The following is a 17,894-nucleotide window of genomic DNA, read 5'->3' on the forward strand; positions in this document are numbered from 1 at the left end:
TAACCACTTCGCGCCAGAGCCTGTTTTTGCCTTCGTGACCAGGCCAATTTTTTCAATTCTGACCACTGCCAGTTTATGAAGTAATTACCCTGGAACGCTTCAACGTATTCCCCTGATTCGGAGACTGTTTTTTCGTGACATATTGTACTTCATGATAGTGGTAAAATTTCTTCGATATCACTTGTGTTTATTTGTGAAAAAATCGGAAATTTGGCGAAAATTTTGAAAATTTTGCAATTTTCAAACTTTGAATTTTCATGCCCTTAAATCAGAGAGATATGTCACACAAAATAGTTAATAAATAACATTTCCCACATGTCTACTTTACATCAGCACAATTTTGGAACCCAAATTTTTTTTTGTTAGGGAGCTAGAAGGGTTAAAAGTTGACCAGCGATTTCTCATTTTTCCAACAAAATTTACAAAAACATTTTTTTAGGGACCACATCATATTTGAAGTCACTTTGAGGGGTCTTTATGACAGAAAATACCCAAAAGTGACACCATTCTAAAAACTGCACCCCTCAAGGTGCTCAAAACCACATTCAAGAACTTTATTAACCCTTCAGGTGCTTCACAGGAATTTTTGGAATGTGGAAGAAAAAAATTAACATTTAACTTTTTTCACAAAAATGTTACTTTAGACCCAATTTTTTTATTTTCACAGGGGTAACATGAAAAAATGGACCCCAAATTTTTTTGTGCAATTTCTCTTGAGCGTGCTGATACCCCATATGTGAGGGATAACCACTGTTTGGGCGCACGGCAGGGTTCGGAAGGGAAGGAGCGCCATTAGACTTTTTGAATGTAAAATTTGTCTGAATAATTAGCGGACGCCATGTTGCGTTTGGAGAGCTCCTGATGTGCCTAAACAGTGTAAACCCCCCACAAGTGACACCATTTTGGAAACTAGACCCCTTAGGGAACTTATCTAGATGTGTGGTGAGCACCTTGAACCCCAAGGTGCTTCACAGAAGTTTATAATATTGAGCTGTAAAAATAAAATTTTCACATTTTTCCCACAAAACCGTTTTTCATCCCTTAATTTTGCATTATCATAAGGGTAATAGGATAAATTGCACCATGAAATTTGTTATGCAATTTCTCCTGAACACGCTGATACCCCATATGTGGAGGCAAATTACTGTTTGGGCACATGGCAGGGTTTGAAAGGGAAGGAGCGCCATTTGACTTTTTGAATGTAAAATTTGTTTGAATAATTAGCGGACGCCATGTCACATTTGGGGAGCCCCTAATGTGCCTAAACAGTGGAAACCCCCCACAAGTGCCACCATTTTGGAAACTAGACCCCTTAGGGAACTTATCTAGATGTGTGGTGAGCACCTTGCACCCCCAGCTGCTTCACAGAAGTTTATAATATTGAGCCGTAAAAATAAAATTTTCACATTTTTCCCATAAAAAATGTTTTTCATTCCCTAATTTTGCATTATCATAAGGGTAACAGGATAAATTGCACCATGAAATTTGTTGTACAATTTCTCCTGAGTACGCCGATACCCCATATGTGGGGGAAAACCACTGCTTTGGTGTACGGCAGGGTTCGGAAGAGAAAGAAGCGCTATGTTGGCTGGGATAGGCAGCAGACACCATGTCACATTTGAAGAGTCGCTGACATGCCAAAACAGCAGATACCCCCACAAGTGACCCCATTTTGTAAACTACACCTCTCAAGGAATTCATCTAGGGAAGTAGTGAGCATTTTTTAATTTTTAAATTTATACCATTGGGCAGTGAAAAAAGCATAATTATATTTTTACCACAAAAAAATGTTTTACCCTCAGATTTTACATTTTCACACAGGGCAATGGGTAAAAATGGTGCCGAAATGTGTCACACAATTTCTTCTAAAAGTGTCAATACCCCATATGTGGCTGTATCGTACCACTTAGCCATACGGTGAGATTTGAGGGGGAAGGAGCGCTATTTGACAATTGGAGAACAAATTATTGTAGAATAGGCATTTGGATTTGGGAGCACAAAATTTTCTGAATTTCTTTTGGGGGGCAAGGACCATTTTGCTTTTCCAGAGCCTTTCTGCTACCAGTAACTTGGAAGTCCCTTATATTTTTAACAGATGATGGACCTGAGTGGGGACTAGCTTTTTTTGAGGACTGAGTTGAAGCTTTTATTGGGAACATTTTACGTAACATTTATCCGGCGCTCTAGGCTGAGCACTTACATCGGGGTTTCCATCTAATTTTCCAAGTGATGTAATTCAGATGAAACCCCTGCAGGATCCATTCACTGTAATGAGGCAGCAGAGTTACTCTGGACTCCGTCTGGCCTCTGTTTAGTGGTGTCCTTTTTTTCAGAAGTGCACAAAACTGTGGCCAACCGCACTTTTATGCACGCCTAAAACAAATGACACCGTGGGATCCCAGGCTAGACGGCATCCACAGTGGCCTATATCTGCCTCATTACAGGGAATCTTCCATCATGGGTTCTGGCTGAATCACGTATTTCAGAAATTTACACGGAAACTCTGGTGTAAGTGCTCAGCGCAGAGCACAGGATAAATGTGAGCAGAGCCTTACTGGGATCTTTGGGAGACATAATAAACAAATCAGTAGCAGGTGAATAATATTTGTTTTATTTATTTTTTATGCCGTTCCTAGTGTGATATAACTGATTAGATTACTTTATTCTTCGGGTCGGTGCGATTACAGAGATACCAGATTTATATCAGGTTTTTATGACTGACAGCTGTCACACACTAAAATACGCTTTTTTTGCAAAATCTAGTTTTTGCATCACCATATTTTGAGAGCTATAATTTTTCCATATTTCGGCCGATAGAGTCATGTGATGGCTTGTTTTTTGCAGGACGAGTTGAAATTTTTATTGGAACCATTTTTCGGCACGTGACATTTTTTGATCGCTTTCTATTCTGTTTTTTGGGAGGTAAAGTTAACAAAAACAAACACTTCAGGAATTGTTTTTTGAGTTTTTTTTTATGCCGTTCTGCGTGTGGTAAAAGTGATCAGGCAGCGTTATTCTTTGGGTCAGTACGTTTACAGCGATACTACACTTACTGTATTTTTTTTATGTTTTGGCGCTTTTACGCAATAAAACAATTTTATAGAAAAAAAAATATTTTTTTTGCATTGCTTTATTCTGAGCGCTATAACTTTTTATTTTTTGGCTGATGGAGCTGTATGGCGGCTTTTTTTTGCGGAACAAGATGACGTTTTCAGTGGTACCATTTTTATTTCTATTCTGCTTTTTGATCGCATTTTTTTCCACTTTTTGTTTGGCGATATGATGAAAAAGCATATTTTTTTGCTCCGTTTTTTATTTATTTTTATTACGGTGTGCACAGAAGGAGTTAATTAGTGTGACAGTTTTATAGCTCGGGTTGTTTCGGACGCGGCGATACCAAATATGTGTTCTTTTTTTGGTTTTGTAATAATTTACGGATTTATTGGTTTAATATTTTATTTATTTATTTTTATTTATTTTGTGATTTTTTTTTTTAATATTTTAAAAACTTTTTTTTTACTTTTTTTTACATTTTTACTTAGTCCCTGTATGGGACATTAATTTTTATTTTTCTGATCACTGATCTCATGTAATGTAATACACATATATTACATTATATGAGATCTTCACTGACTGTTTCAGTCAGAGTCTCCTGTCTGACTTCAGCTACATACAGGCTGAAGTCAGACAGGAAGGACACCATATATGGCAGAGCTGGAGGCGGTCATGTGACCTCCAGCTGCCATAGCAACCCCAGGTCCTCAAACGAAACGGAGGTCTTCGGAGGTAAGTAAGACGACCCCCTCTCTTCCTGCTGTCTCCTATATGCCGCGATCACTATAGATCACAGCATATAGAAGACAGCAAAGGGTTAACATCACTGGGACCTGATCTAATCAGGTCCCGATGATGTACCCTGTCAGAGCTAACGCTCTGCACCGGAATCGCAGTGCTTGCAGGACCCTGGGGGTCCTGAGCACTGCGAGACCACCCACCGTTTTTAAACGTCGGCACTGCACAGAGCCCGGCAAGCGCCGACGTTTATCTACAGTGGGCGGTCGGGAACCGGTTAATTAAAGAAGCAATCCCATCAAAGTTTTTAATAATATATTGCAATCATCATATTATATAGCACTGTGTACTTACAATTGCTCATTTTGCTTTTCTACCCATCTAATTGTTCTCTCTTCTCTGCTCTATGTAGAAACAGGAAGTCTCTTGTCCCTGCATTTATCATCTTCAACTCCTGACCAAGCTTCTCCCTCCTTCCCCCTGCCAGAAACTTTTGCAGTGACTTATGAATCATACAGGGAAAATTGACCTCATGTTTCTACATAGAGCTTAGAAGGTTTCAGCTAGTCAGTTTTTAATCATGTGATGTCATAGAACTAATGGAAAAGAGAAGAATTAGCTGGGTAGAAAAGCAAAAGGGATAATTGTAAGTACATAGTGCTGTATATATAATATTATCATTGCAATATATTAAGGGGATAAAAATTTGGATAGGAGTGCTTCTTTAATTAAAGAGGTTGTCCAGGACTTAACAATTGCTGACCTATCCATAGGATAGGTAATTAATATAAGATCGGTGGGTGTATAACACCTGACAACCCCACCAATCAGCTGAAATCTTCCCCACCAGCAGCCAAGTATAAGCAGTGTACAGGGCAGAACCCAGCAGCCGTATACATCGCTTAGCTGCCACTGCCGCGTACTGCTGTTTATTTTCCGTCCAACTGAATGGGAGAAAAAGTGCAGTACTTAATAGCGGCCACTAAGCTATGTTTCACCCCATACATCGCTTAAATGCCGAAACTGCCAAAGCAAATTTCAGCTGATTGATAGTGGTGCCAGGTGTCAGACCGATCTATTTTTGATGAACTATCCTACATATTCTGTTAGCAATTGTAAAGGCCCAGTCAACCCTTTTAAGGGGCAGTCAAAGACCTCATGTCTGCCTTCACTATGTAAATGCATGCTTTCTGCTTGTTTAATGACTGTGGATGACTAGTGATGTTCCTTGTGTATGAATGTAGTAGACACCTTGGCTGATTTCCTTTGAAATTGCATTGCGTTAGTTGCAAAAGCTCGATGTTCTACTTGTTTGGACCCAACCATTACTATTATTGTTGTTCATTAAAGGGGTTGTCCACTACTCAGGCAACCACTTACCTATGTTTTCCCCTTGTAAAATAATAACACCTATACTTACCTCCGGTGACAGCACCGTTACAGCAGTGTCAGCATTGGCTCTCCCCGGGATCACGTGACATTATTATGTAATGTTATCCCTGCGGCCAATCGGTGCTAGCTTCTCTCTCCTTTGGATGAATCACCTACATCCGGAGGAAGTGAGAGAGCAGCAACTCTGATTTCCTCCGGATGTATGTGATTCGCTTGAAGAAGAGTGAAGCCAGAGCCGACTGGCCGCAGGGATCGCATGACATAACAATGTCACATGGTCCCCGGGAGAGCCGGTGCCGACACCGCTGAAATAACACTTGCACCAGAGGTGAGTATAGGTGTTATTATTTTATAAGGGGGAAACATGAGGATTGAGAAAGGGTTGTTCAAATAATGGACAACCCCTTTAAACCTGTTTTTCCAGAATCAACAATTAGTTATCACCTTTGCACAGGTGATCGCTGGGAGTCCAACCAATGGGTCTTCCCTGATTATGAACATGCGCAATTCAAAGTCCACGGAACTGACAGATATAACTAAACGATAAATATTCTTTTACTTAGGGGGCGGCTCAGTGGTTAGCACTGCAGCCTTGCAGCGCTGGGGTCCTGGGTTCAAATCCCACCAAGGACAACATCTGCAAGGAGTTTGTATGTTCTCCCCGTGTTTGCGTGGGTTTTCTCCGGGTTCTCCGGTTTCCTCCCACACTCCAAAGACATACTGATAAGGAATCTAGATTGTGAGCCCCAATGGGGACAGCGACGATAATGTATGTAAAGCATTGCGGAATGTTAGCGCTATATAAAAATAAAGATTATTATTATTATTACTTATTAATTTAAAAACTATTCCAATATCATTGTATTAACAGATATCCTACAATCCTTCATGAATACCCTCAAGTTGCAAACATAAATGTAGTACAAGAGGAAAAGCGAAATGGCCAAATGCTTTGTCATGTACATGGGTCAACGCGTGTAAAAACTGTCAACGCTTCATCAAATATTCTTAAAACATTTTAATAATGAATGAACATTTGTGCAATTCTCTGTAGGGTTTTAAGTGAACGGTGAACCACAAATGAACTTCCAAATAGCTTTTTACATGAAATGTTATAAATGTAAGAGTTATGGCGAAGATCATAATAAGAAATTATGTAGTAAGGTGATGTCGCACGCTATTCCTTGCAATGACTAGAATGAAGGTTATATAAAGTTCCTAATCCATGGCAACCCAATTGATGGCCAATACCTACATATCAGTGACATTAAGACCCTCCCAAAATGATCTATGGATAGCAGTCATGTAATAGTGCAAATAGTGCAATGCCTGTAATACATGATTGTGAATTGTTCCTCGCTTTAAGTACTGCAGGACCACGGAGAGTTCCTGATCGGAAATGCCCTATCATTACTCTACAGACTCCATACAAACTCATCAACTATAAATCTGTGTGTGGGATGCGGCAGTCTCCTCCCTAATAAACTCACTCTCCTGTTTCAGAGAGAGAGAGAAGTCATCAGTCTGCACATTTATTATACACCATACTGCAGTAGCTGTCTACATGTAAATGATATATGCCTATAACAGCTTCAGGGCTAGGGAATTGGCCAAGCTTAATCTTTTTGTTTCTACTTAGCTGTGAATTAAAGATGAATGAAAGTAAAAAAAAATTGAAGTCAACCAAGTCTGCAGGTCTGATATAAATCCCAGAGCTGAGTATTGATCCACATCTATCTGGGAATCGATAGCAATGTTTTATTAGGACATTAAAGGGCCCCTCCCATGCAGGCGGTGGACGGACACTTTGCATTTGTTAAACAGTCGATTCCATGTGACCCCCTCCCTCTTCTTACATAAAATAAATTTCAACCTTTTCTATAAAATCCTTTAGAGGTTGGAAGACAACCCACCAATAAATCAAGATGTGAACATAATAAGAGCTGAAGAATTATTTTCCCATCTGTTTACAAAACATTATTATTTTTGATACATTCTAATAATCTACAATGTATCCCAACAACAATCATAAACTGTGTTGCAATCTACTGAGATCTTAGATTACTTAAAGGGACTGTGTTGAAATCTACTGAGATCCTCAATTACTTAAAGTCACTATTTTGCGCAAATCCTTAATCTATTAATTGAACAGCTCTCTTAACAAGTAACAGAAAATCAGGTCATTGGGGAAAGAAAGCTAAAATATTTTCCATCAGCTGAGTTGTTACACTAAGTCTATATTATATTTGTGATATTTTAGCATTGTGAAGGGACATTTCATGAACTGAAGAGCATGCAGTAGGAAAGTCAATGTCTTTTGTGTGCCATATACCCCGGGGTGTATTTTAGGCAGCAGATACAATCGTTCATTGCTGAACGAGTAGCAGTTGAAAGTACAATGGCTCCAGTATCAATATGAACAGTGGCTGGATAATGCTGACCTTTCACTAAACAATATTGGAAGTTCTTGCCCAGTTGACCCACATAAGGGTTAAATGCTGAAAATCAGCAACCGATAACACATAAATTCCCCCCTGCTTGTCATGCATGCTCCCTCCCTGCTTTTCAGTCTGATTAAAAGAACAGGCTCAATTTCCAAGTGCTGAGATGGTCAGAAGTATATTGGATGCGGGAAGCAGCAGGGAGGAGTCAGTATCTTGCTATGTCCCATTAACAGAGATGGCATTTGTAATATGGTACAGTAAGAAGCACATGGAGGGCATGCTGCCAAAGCCAACCTATACCAGGAAAACACAGCTATATATGAGAACGGTGTGGGTAGAGCTGTAACACATGTCATCATGCAGTTGCTTATACTCTATGTGTATCATATACTGTTGTTGAAATCCGTGTGTGCATTGTTTCATTTCCACTGTTGGGTGGGGCTTTGCATGCATTCAGATGCAGTGATTACTTTTTCTAATAGAATGTTTCGGTTTTGTATCAAACACAGAATTCTAAAAACATAGACTATAAAGCAGCTCATGCAGTGCACCCTGGCACAAAGTGCTCCACCCTGGCACAAAGTGCTCCACCATGCCACTAGCAGTTGGGACTGTACTCACCATGATGGAGAAGACCAAGGCCACTATGTTGACTGGCCAGACAGGACAAAAACAGGATAAGATGGCCAAGACCAGATAGTCAGTGGGCCTATTTTGCTCCTGGGCAGTGGTGGTGGCTGTAGAAGATGCCCTGGCAAGGCTGCCTCTGGAGGGTGAGAGGGGTGCAGACTCCAGTTGTCCTGCAGAAACTGACTTGTAGGGCAGACTGTGGCCATTCTGGTCCAGGTCTCCTATAGACTTTTCGCTGGACATGGTAACTGAGAATGACTTCTTCATCCCATTCTCTTCTTTTGCCTCAGAGGCAGATGTCAGGAGTTTCTCAGTTTCATGAGCATCTGCAGGTAAAGGGTTACCTGATCCACTCAGTGCCTTCTCATACTGGGCATCTGTGTTAATGGCCATGACGGTGATAGACGTCTCCACCACACTGTCTATTGCAGTATTTACAAAAGTGATAAAAACTTCTCTTTCAGAGCCGCTAAAATCCCATGGAGACTGTAAGACAGAAGCTAATGCAAAGTAGCAAATGTTTGTGTGTGAGATGGAGAGGAAAGGGGTCTTACTGGGTTACAGAGGAGCAGAATGGAGAGTTGGGTGGTGTAGGATCCTATGTGAAGCTCTAGCTCTTTGGTAGATTTGCTGCAGACTGCTGCTGCCCTGCCCCAGCCTCTGCTAAAGGCTTCTCAAGTGGAATCGTCCTCTCAGGACGAACCAACTCAGCTGCTGGGCTGATGACACAAGCAGATTATTGCAGTTTTCACAGTGAACAGCATCACTGGATTCTCCTGGGTGTTACCAGTGGAATTCCTCAGCTCTTCTCTTCAGCCATAAAAGCTTTTATTCTTTAACTGATGTTATTCGGATATTCAGAACCTCTTGCAATCTCCGTATCCTTTCCTGGGCTTTCACATTTACATTATGCTACATTATTTTTTTTTTATTAGCAGATGAAAAAAAACTTAAAAAAATCCCAGCGGTTTGGTTGATATATTCAAGACACGGTAATATCTTTTTAACTGCAGTCCAGATTTGTGTTAACTTCTATGATCTTTTCTCGCATTTCACTGAATTTATAAAAAAATGCCTTGTTAAATACCATAATAATTCAATGAGGTAACAGCTTGGTAAGACTCGGTTGAAAGGAGAATTTAATATTCCTTTTCTGGCTTGTTATTCAGAATTAAGGTAATGTAAATGGGCAAATGAGAAACATTTTAGTCTGACACCTTTGCCATTTCCCTAAAAAAAATCTTGTTATTAAAGAGCTTAGTTAGCGGTGGTCTCATCATGGTGACTCTGCATCATCATACGGTTCCAGAGATATGGGCCTTTTTATTTAATATAAATTTTTATGGTCTTTACAAAGGGGGCATGGCTAAAAGGATTCTCTGGGGCATGTGTTTAGGCTGCTCTGCATTATTACCCTATGAGCCATGAAAATTAACACTAAATAAAAAGGCCCATATCCCTGAAACTGTTGGCAGATTTAACATATATAATGAATGAAATAATCAGGGGAGCAGGAATAAAATAAGAGCATAAACTGGCTACTTGTGACATGGTGACAGCTCCTATTTAATGGAGGCTAATACACCATTTCTCAATAAAAATGGAGACCAGGCTCCACGTTTATCGATATCAGTGTATGTCCTAAAACAGTCACTCTCCATTAATTTTTTTTTATATATATATGAAAATCAGCGTGAGCGCATTTATCTGTTCCTATACTTCACACAAAATATAGGCTGACCACAGGGTGTGTTGCTGCTTAGACCCCACCTTTCCCCAATGATCAGCTTTAATTTGTCAACCTGGAAGAATTTAATTTAATTCTTATGCAACGAAAGTGAAGAATTATTTGATGTCTACTGCAATCCATGGGCTGTCCATGTAAAGCATGTTGGACGGGCTAGGATCTCCAAAAAAGAGTGACCACTCTCCAATAAAAGCCTTATGAGATATCTGAGAAAAGATTCATTTAAAAATTGTAGCCAGTTATCATTACGGGATAGGCCTTTGGGGGTTCGTCCACCATCCCATTCTTTCTTATGGGGCTGGAGGAAAAAGCTGAATACAGATTCTAGGCAGTCCAGAAGGAATGAATGGAGCAGCGGTCGATCATGTACACTGCTGCCCTATTCTAATAGACATAAAAGTGCCCTGTTCTGGCCATCTGTAAGGGTCCCATCAGCTTGACACCACTAATACAGAAGTTATCACTGTCCCTCTGAATAGGTGAAAAATTGTTCCAGTGGGACAACTCCTTTAACCCCGTTACGTTAAGGTATGTCATAGGTCGCCTCCCTCCCTTTGATGCGGGCTCTGGTACTGAGCCCGCATCTTTTCAGGCACATCTGATCAGTTGACATGTGCCCCTTACAGTCGCGTGTGGAATCACGATCCACCCGCGGCTGTTAACATGTTAAATGCCGCTGTCAATCTCTGACAGTGGCATTTAACATGAGCATATCACAAACCATGCCCATCGGCACACGTCACATGATCGCGGGGTGCCGATGGGTTGGCATGACAATTGGGGGTCTGCAGGAGATCCCCGTGCATGTTATTGCAGATCTGATGATTTTTGCTACATATAGCAGGACTGAAGCCCTGCTACATGTAGGAGAAGCGATCAGAAGATCGCAGCTTCAAGTCTCATATGTAGACTATTGAAGCAAGTAAAAAATAGAACCAAAATGTTTTAAAAAATGTTAAAAAATAAATAAATAAAAGTTTAAATCTTCCCCCTTTTGCCTCATTCAAAGTAAAACAATAAAAAAAATACACATATTTGGTATCGCCACGTTCAGAATCGCCCTATCTATCAAAATATAAAAAGAATTAATCTGGTTGGTAAACGGCATAATGAGAAAGAAATCAAAACGCCAGAATTATGTTTTTTTTTTGTTCGCTGCAACATTGCAATAAAATGCAATTACAGGTGATCAAAACATTGTATCTACCCCAAAATGGTATCAATAAAAAAGTCAGCTCAGTTCGCAAACAATAAGCCCTCACCCAGCCCTAGATCCCAAAAAATGGAGACACTATGGGTTTCGGAAAATGGCGCCATTTTTTTTTTTTTTTTTTTACAAACTTTGGATTTTTTTTCATCACTTATATAAAAAAGAACCTATACATGTTTGGTATCTGCGAACACGTAATGACCTGGAGAAATGGCTGGTCAGTTTTAGCATTTAGTGACGATGGTAAAAAAAAAAACCCAAAGAAAAATTGTGGAATTGCACTGTTTTTGCAATTTCACCACACTTTAATTTTTTTTTCCCGTTTTCCAGTACACGATATGGTAATATCAATGCAGCTATTGAAAAGTACAACTCGTCGCACAAAAAGCAAGCCGTCAAACGGCCATATTGACAGAAAAATAAAAAAAAGTTATGGCTCTGGGAAGAAAACGCAAAAACGGAAAATGGTTTCAGAAATTGGTCAATAGTAGCCATACCTACTGGATATATAGTGATATGTTCTCACTGATCAGTGAGTGATTGGTAAAAAGGAGAAAAACTCATAAAAAATAATGCCGGGTAGTGACGTCAACGCTCATAGTCGCCAGATCGCGCTGAGCGCAGCGAGACTTGGTGGCTCTGATGAGCATCGTAGTCACTACCCGGCGCCTGTGAATAGCAGGAACTTTACTGCTATTCACAGACTATGGAGACAGATTCCAGGAATGTGGACTACATCGGACCTGCGTTGCAAAATTTTGGGTAATAAATTGGTGAACGACGGAGTGTCTATTGTCTTTATTTCTGTCTTTTTATGTTTTTCAGGTATCCTTTTCTGAACTTCTTCAGATTCGCTGGATTACTTTGGACCTGCATGTTTTTTTTTAATCTTTTCTTCAATAAATTGGATAGTGTGGGGGGAGTCTTTATTCAAATAAAGTTTTTTCTGTGTGTGTTTTTATTTTTTATTAGTGGGTTAGTAATGGGGGTGTCTGATAGACATCTCTCCCTTACTAACCCCAGGGGTTGATGGCAGCTGTGATTTTTGACAAATCACACCTCTCATCAACCCCAACTACCATTACCCCGATTGCCACTGCACCAGGACAATCGGGAAAAGCCGGGTAAAGTGCCAGAATTGGCGCATATAATGTGATGCTCCAATTCTGGTGTGGCTGCGGGCTGGTATTTTTAGGCTGGGAAGGGCCCAATAGCCAGGGATCTTCCTATCCTAATAATATAAGCCCGCAGCTGTCTGTTTACTTTTGCTGGTTATGAAAATTAGGGGGGACCCCATGTAATTTTTTAAATTATTTATTTATTGGGTTAAACCAGGCTAAAAACATCTGGGTAAACGCACTTACAACGCATGGGCTTTTTTAAATTTTTTAATTTTCCGCATCTAATGCAAGACACACGCAGTCTAACAGCGACAAAATATATGGGGCAGGAACTCAAGCATGGCGCTCGAGCACCCACGATACTTGATCGAGTAACGAGCAGTGGCGAACACGCTCTCTCATCACTAATACATATTCACACTGTCCATTCATTGGCAGAAAAAGTGCTACATGCCGTGCTAGTTTTTTTCTGTAGAAATGACAGTCAATCTAAGGGAAAAATAATTGACTCCATAATAGTCAATGGGATCTGTAGGATGCTGTTTGTATTCATCATGTGATAGACCCATTTCCTGTTTTTCTGTTCCAATAACACGACAAAGAAATGTATTTTAAATAGCCTTGCATTCTTTATTCTTCTTATGTTCACCACTGTTAATTATTGACTCCCAAACCCTAAATCATTTTAGGTTAATTCAGAAGAGTTTAACAATTTTTATTTTGGTGAATTTGGTGATACATGTTCTCAATATTTAAGGCAATCTGATTAAACCACTTCAGATAGTGAAATCATTTATGGTGATCACGTACTTGTATGTGGCTGGTAAGCAATGGAAATCCAGACCATGAATATCAAGATAAACAGTAATGTATGGTGAGTACTGTAACTAAGGGTAAAATAATTTTGTATTTTGCACATATACCGCCAAGTGGTCACTCAATGAGGCACAATATTCTCTTTTATTCTAAGGGATAATGTTTATGTTAGGCCGGTTCAGTCGGTTATATTTCACAGTCTGTATATGGACTGAAATGCACGGGCTGACCACGGGTCTTCTTACCTGAACTTAAAATTCATACATACCTATGAGCCTGTAAGGATCAGGAGACCCATCGTTCAGTTTGGGCTTTACAGTCCATATTTATTATTATTTAATGGCCTACAGCTTGATCTTGAGCCAAGGCGACTTGATGGATGAACGCTCTGTAGCTAGATCGATCTGCAGGCCTAAATATGTCCACCAGGATCTTCTCTGCTGTTCTCTTGATAATATCAAGCCATTGAATTGCTGGTCTTCCTCTTTCCCTTGTTCCTTCTATTCTTCCGACCATGATGTCCTTCTCCAGTGATTACTTTCTTCATACGATATGTCCAAAGTAGGCAAGTCGTAACTTGGTGATCCTTGCTTCGAGTAACGTGTCTGGCTTGATTTGTTCCAAAATGTATTTGTTTGTTCTTCTTGCCATCCATGGTATTGATAACATCCTTCTCCAGCATCACTTTTCGAAGGCGTTGATTCTCCTTCTGACTTGTTTCTTTATTATCCAGGTTTCGCATCCGTGTGTTACCACAGAAAAGATCTAACTATGAAAGAGACGTGCCTTCGCCCCCAGTGGAATGTTCCTCGATTTGATGTCCTTAATCAGTGACTTCCTTGTTGGTTTGCTCTTAGCTATTCTCCTATTGACTTCTGGTGTCATCGCTGCATTTTGAGTTATCATCGATCCGAGTAAGTTGATGTCGCTTATGTGGCACCCCAGGGGTCTGGTTTCCACAGTAACAGCAATGTTATGTCTGAGAGCAGGTGGGAGGTCTCTTGGTCAGGAATCCTATGCATGCCACACCTCCTGCCCAGTCCTGGGAGGGGAAGAACTTCCCCTGTATAAACCTGGGGCTGAGGCAGGGTTAGAGAGTTCAGAGGGAGAGTTCAGCCAGGAGGGCTGACAGGGAGCTGTGGCTCCGGCTGGGCCCAGCTCCTGGGCCATGCCAGAAGTAGAGACAGAGAAGAGAAGCAGCTATGGGAAGAAACAACAGGAGCTCTGTGGGAGCAGTGTTACAAGGAGTCAGGGGCTGGCAGCTGCAGAGCTCGCCCTGACTGAGAAGATTTCTTACCGGACCCGGAGTCCGAGGCTGTGGGGACTAACTCCTACCCAGCAGCAGAATCCGTCAGGCAGGGGATTTCAGGTCCTCTGGCCAAGAAACCCGAAGGCACGGTCACACGCATGGGACCAGCACCGCCGTCGTGGAGCGGAAGCTACTAGAAGGCCCCGAGTCACCGGCCATACGGGTGAGCACCACACGGTACACTCAGGGACATGGGCTACTTATACCCGCCTCTAGCAAGGTAGCCAGAAGAGTACAGTCAGTTTGGGAGGCCTACAACTCCGCCTGGCCAGGGGAGATCCCATCTGCTCAAGGACTGACCAGGCCCCAATCGCTAGCCAGTACTCCGGGAGGGTCTATCTTTGTCACCAGTAAAGACCCTGAATCACACCGCATCGTCTCTGAGTGATTCCTGCTACCCCCATCATCCACGTCGGCTGCCCTGAGGCCATACCCCTCCCGTTGGGGGTTATACTATCACGCTGCACAATCCTACCACCGGCCTCAGGGTCTGCCCTGCAGCAGCAGCTCCTTAGCTGTACTCAACGGGTGGCGTAGTCGTCCAACATCTACCGCTGATACAGCGCCACTTAGTCTGACTCCCTGGGCACGGACCGGATCACCGCCACGAGACTACAACCCTCAAAAGATCCGGCTCCGGGTAAGCTCCCGCGTGCGCAACGCAGCGCGACACAGGCCCAGGGGCGCGTCAACTTTTGGCGTAGTCGGCAGGATCTCGTGCCCGCAACCACCGGGTACTGCGTGCCTGAAAAAGACTGTTCAAACTTACCAGTGGTGAAGATTCCCGCCATCCGGCGCCATCTTCTGTCTTCTTCCCGCCATCCGCGAAGTTTTCCCGCCATCCGGCGCCATCTTCTGCCTTCTTCCCGCCATCCGTGGAGTTTTCCCGCCGTTGGACGCCATCTTGAAGACGCCGCGCGAGAAGAAGAGGGGCGTGGACTCCGAAAGCGCGCGAGAACTGAAGCCCCGCCTCACGTCCGGACGTTGCGTAAGGTCCTGGAAGGAGCCCAGCAGACGCCGACGTCACAGGAGCGCGACGGAAGGTCCTCAACCCTGACGATCCACTGCGGAGCCGCGGCCTACGGAAGAGGATCATCGCAAGGTAGGCCACGGTCCACTAGGGGGGAGAAGGATGTCGGATACGGAGGAGAGCTTCACCGCTTCAACCCCCGCCAGCGCCACCGCTGTTGCGGTCATGCCTTTCACCATGCCCTATATCCCGGGGGCAGCCTGGCTACCCCAGTACTCAGGGGAGTCACATACCCTGCATGACTTTAGAGAAAAGCTGGATAGCCTCTTCCAGGTGTACCCCCTCACAGAGGAGCAAAAAGTGAGCATCCTGGTGGCCCAATTAACCGGGGCAGCCCAAAGGGAGGTAAAGTCCTGGCCACCTGGGAGGAGGACTGTCGCAGAGATACTAACCCAGCTAACCGAGGAGGAGCTGCAGTACTACCAATACGAGGAAAGCCAAGAGGACCCGGACGGGTCTGAGGACTACCCTCAGGAGGGAGCACAAAGAGGACATAGCTACTGAAGGGAAGTAGCGTGAATAAAGAGCTGTAAATAGTTACCCGTAAGGGTACAAGGACTGCTGCTAATTAAAATATGGTCCCCGTTGGGATTAGTGAATTGTTCCCCATGTGCCCCTATCTTAAACCAGGCTGAGGACTGTGAGCAGCCATTCCTTATCCCCACTGGCCGAGGACTGAGAGCGGCCATATCCTGTAAATAATTATGTGTTTCTAGTAATTTATGGGAGTCTTTGGTGGATTTGCCGGGAATCCTTTGTACATAGTTGGAGCGTAACCCAGGACGGACTAAAGACTGTTAAGGACTCGGGGCAGGACAGACCCCTACCTGGTTACGTCTCCCTGTTTTGGTGAAATGGACACCTTGCTTTTCTTCAAAAACTGCACCCGGTTGCGGACACGCCGTGACCATCTTTATATGTTTTTCTTATTGTACTATTATTGTTTATACCTTGTTATGTTTAAAAATATGTTTAGTCCCGGAGTACTAAATTTCACTAGGGGGGAATGTGGCACCCCAGGGGTCTGGTTTCCACAGTAACAGCAATGTTATGTCTGAGAGCAGGTGGGAGGTCTCTTGGTCAGGAATCCTATGCATGCCACACCTCCTGCCCAGTCCTGGGAGGGGAAGAACTTCCCCTGTATAAACCTGGGGCTGAGGCAGGGTTAGAGAGTTCAGAGGGAGAGTTCAGCCAGGAGGGCTGACAGGGAGCTGTGGCTCCGGCTGGGCCCAGCTCCTGGGCCATGCCAGAAGTAGAGACAGAGAAGAGAAGCAGCTATGGGAAGAAACAACAGGAGCTCTGTGGGAGCAGTGTTACAAGGAGTCAGGGGCTGGCAGCTGCAGAGCTCGCCCTGACTGAGAAGATTTCTTACCGGACCCGGAGTCCGAGGCTGTGGGGACTAACTCCTACCCAGCAGCAGAATCCGTCAGGCAGGGGATTTCAGGTCCTCTGGCCAAGAAACCCGAAGGCACGGTCACACGCATGGGACCAGCACCGCCGTCGTGGAGCGGAAGCTACTAGAAGGCCCCGAGTCACCGGCCATACGGGTGAGCACCACACGGTACACTCAGGGACGTGGGCTACTTATACCCGCCTCTAGCAAGGTAGCCAGAAGAGTACAGTCAGTTTGGGAGGCCTACAACTCCGCCTGGCCAGGGGAGATCCCATCTGCTCAAGGACTGACCAGGCCCCAATCGCTAGCCAGTACTCCGGGAGGGTCTATCTTTGTCACCAGTAAAGACCCTGAATCACACCGCATCGTCTCTGAGTGATTCCTGCTACCCCCATCATCCACGTCGGCTGCCCTGAGGCCATACCCCTCCCGTTGGGGGTTATACTATCACGCTGCACAATCCTACCACCGGCCTCAGCGGTCTGCCCTGCAGCAGCAGCTCCTTAGCTGTACTCAACGGGTGGCGTAGTCGTCCAACATCTACCGCTGATACAGCGCCACTTAGTCTGACTCCCTGGGCACGGACCGGATCACCGCCACGAGACTACAACCCTCAAAAGATCCGGCTCCGGGTAAGCTCCCGCGTGCGCAACGCAGCGCGACACAGGCCCAGGGGCGCGTCACTTACAACTTCCGTTCTTCGCTGTCCAGCTAAAATGTGTCCTGATTGTACCTGGCAGTAGTCAATATCTTTGCGTTCTTTGTTTTGAGTAGAAGTCCCATGCTCGAACTTTCCATCTCGACACTCCGTAATAAGTCCTTCATTCTATCTATACTTGTTTCTATCAATGAAAAACCAAAGACAAGCAAAATGCCCAAATAACTGGAAGTAAATGGATAAATCGCACAGCGCATAAAAAGGTTTTTTCTTTGTAGTTTAGTGTGCTTCTGTGCATATAAGGGTGTGGCCGCCCTTTGTCTGAGCTGAAAGGTTCATTCTGCCTCTCAGG

At 43.4% G+C, this 17,894-nt stretch overlaps 1 protein-coding gene across 1 annotated transcript in view; it reads right to left on the reverse strand.

Moving 5' to 3' along the window:
• TRARG1 (trafficking regulator of GLUT4 (SLC2A4) 1) overlaps positions 1-8,960 on the reverse strand; it is a 96,378-nt gene extending 87,418 nt beyond the window's left edge. The window contains exon 1 of the mRNA XM_073667979.1: positions 8,250-8,960. Within this exon, the coding sequence (XP_073524080.1) occupies positions 8,250-8,651 (402 nt within the window). The 5' untranslated portion in view covers positions 8,652-8,960. The remainder of the gene's footprint in view (positions 1-8,249) is intronic.
• Positions 8,961-17,894: the final 8,934 nt, after the last annotated feature.

This window comes from Phyllobates terribilis, unplaced genomic scaffold, assembly GCF_046119375.1.
Source record: "Phyllobates terribilis strain yellow unplaced genomic scaffold, ASM4611937v1 Scaffold_2__4_contigs__length_985480577, whole genome shotgun sequence".
NCBI classification, from domain to species: domain Eukaryota; kingdom Metazoa; phylum Chordata; class Amphibia; order Anura; family Dendrobatidae; genus Phyllobates; species Phyllobates terribilis.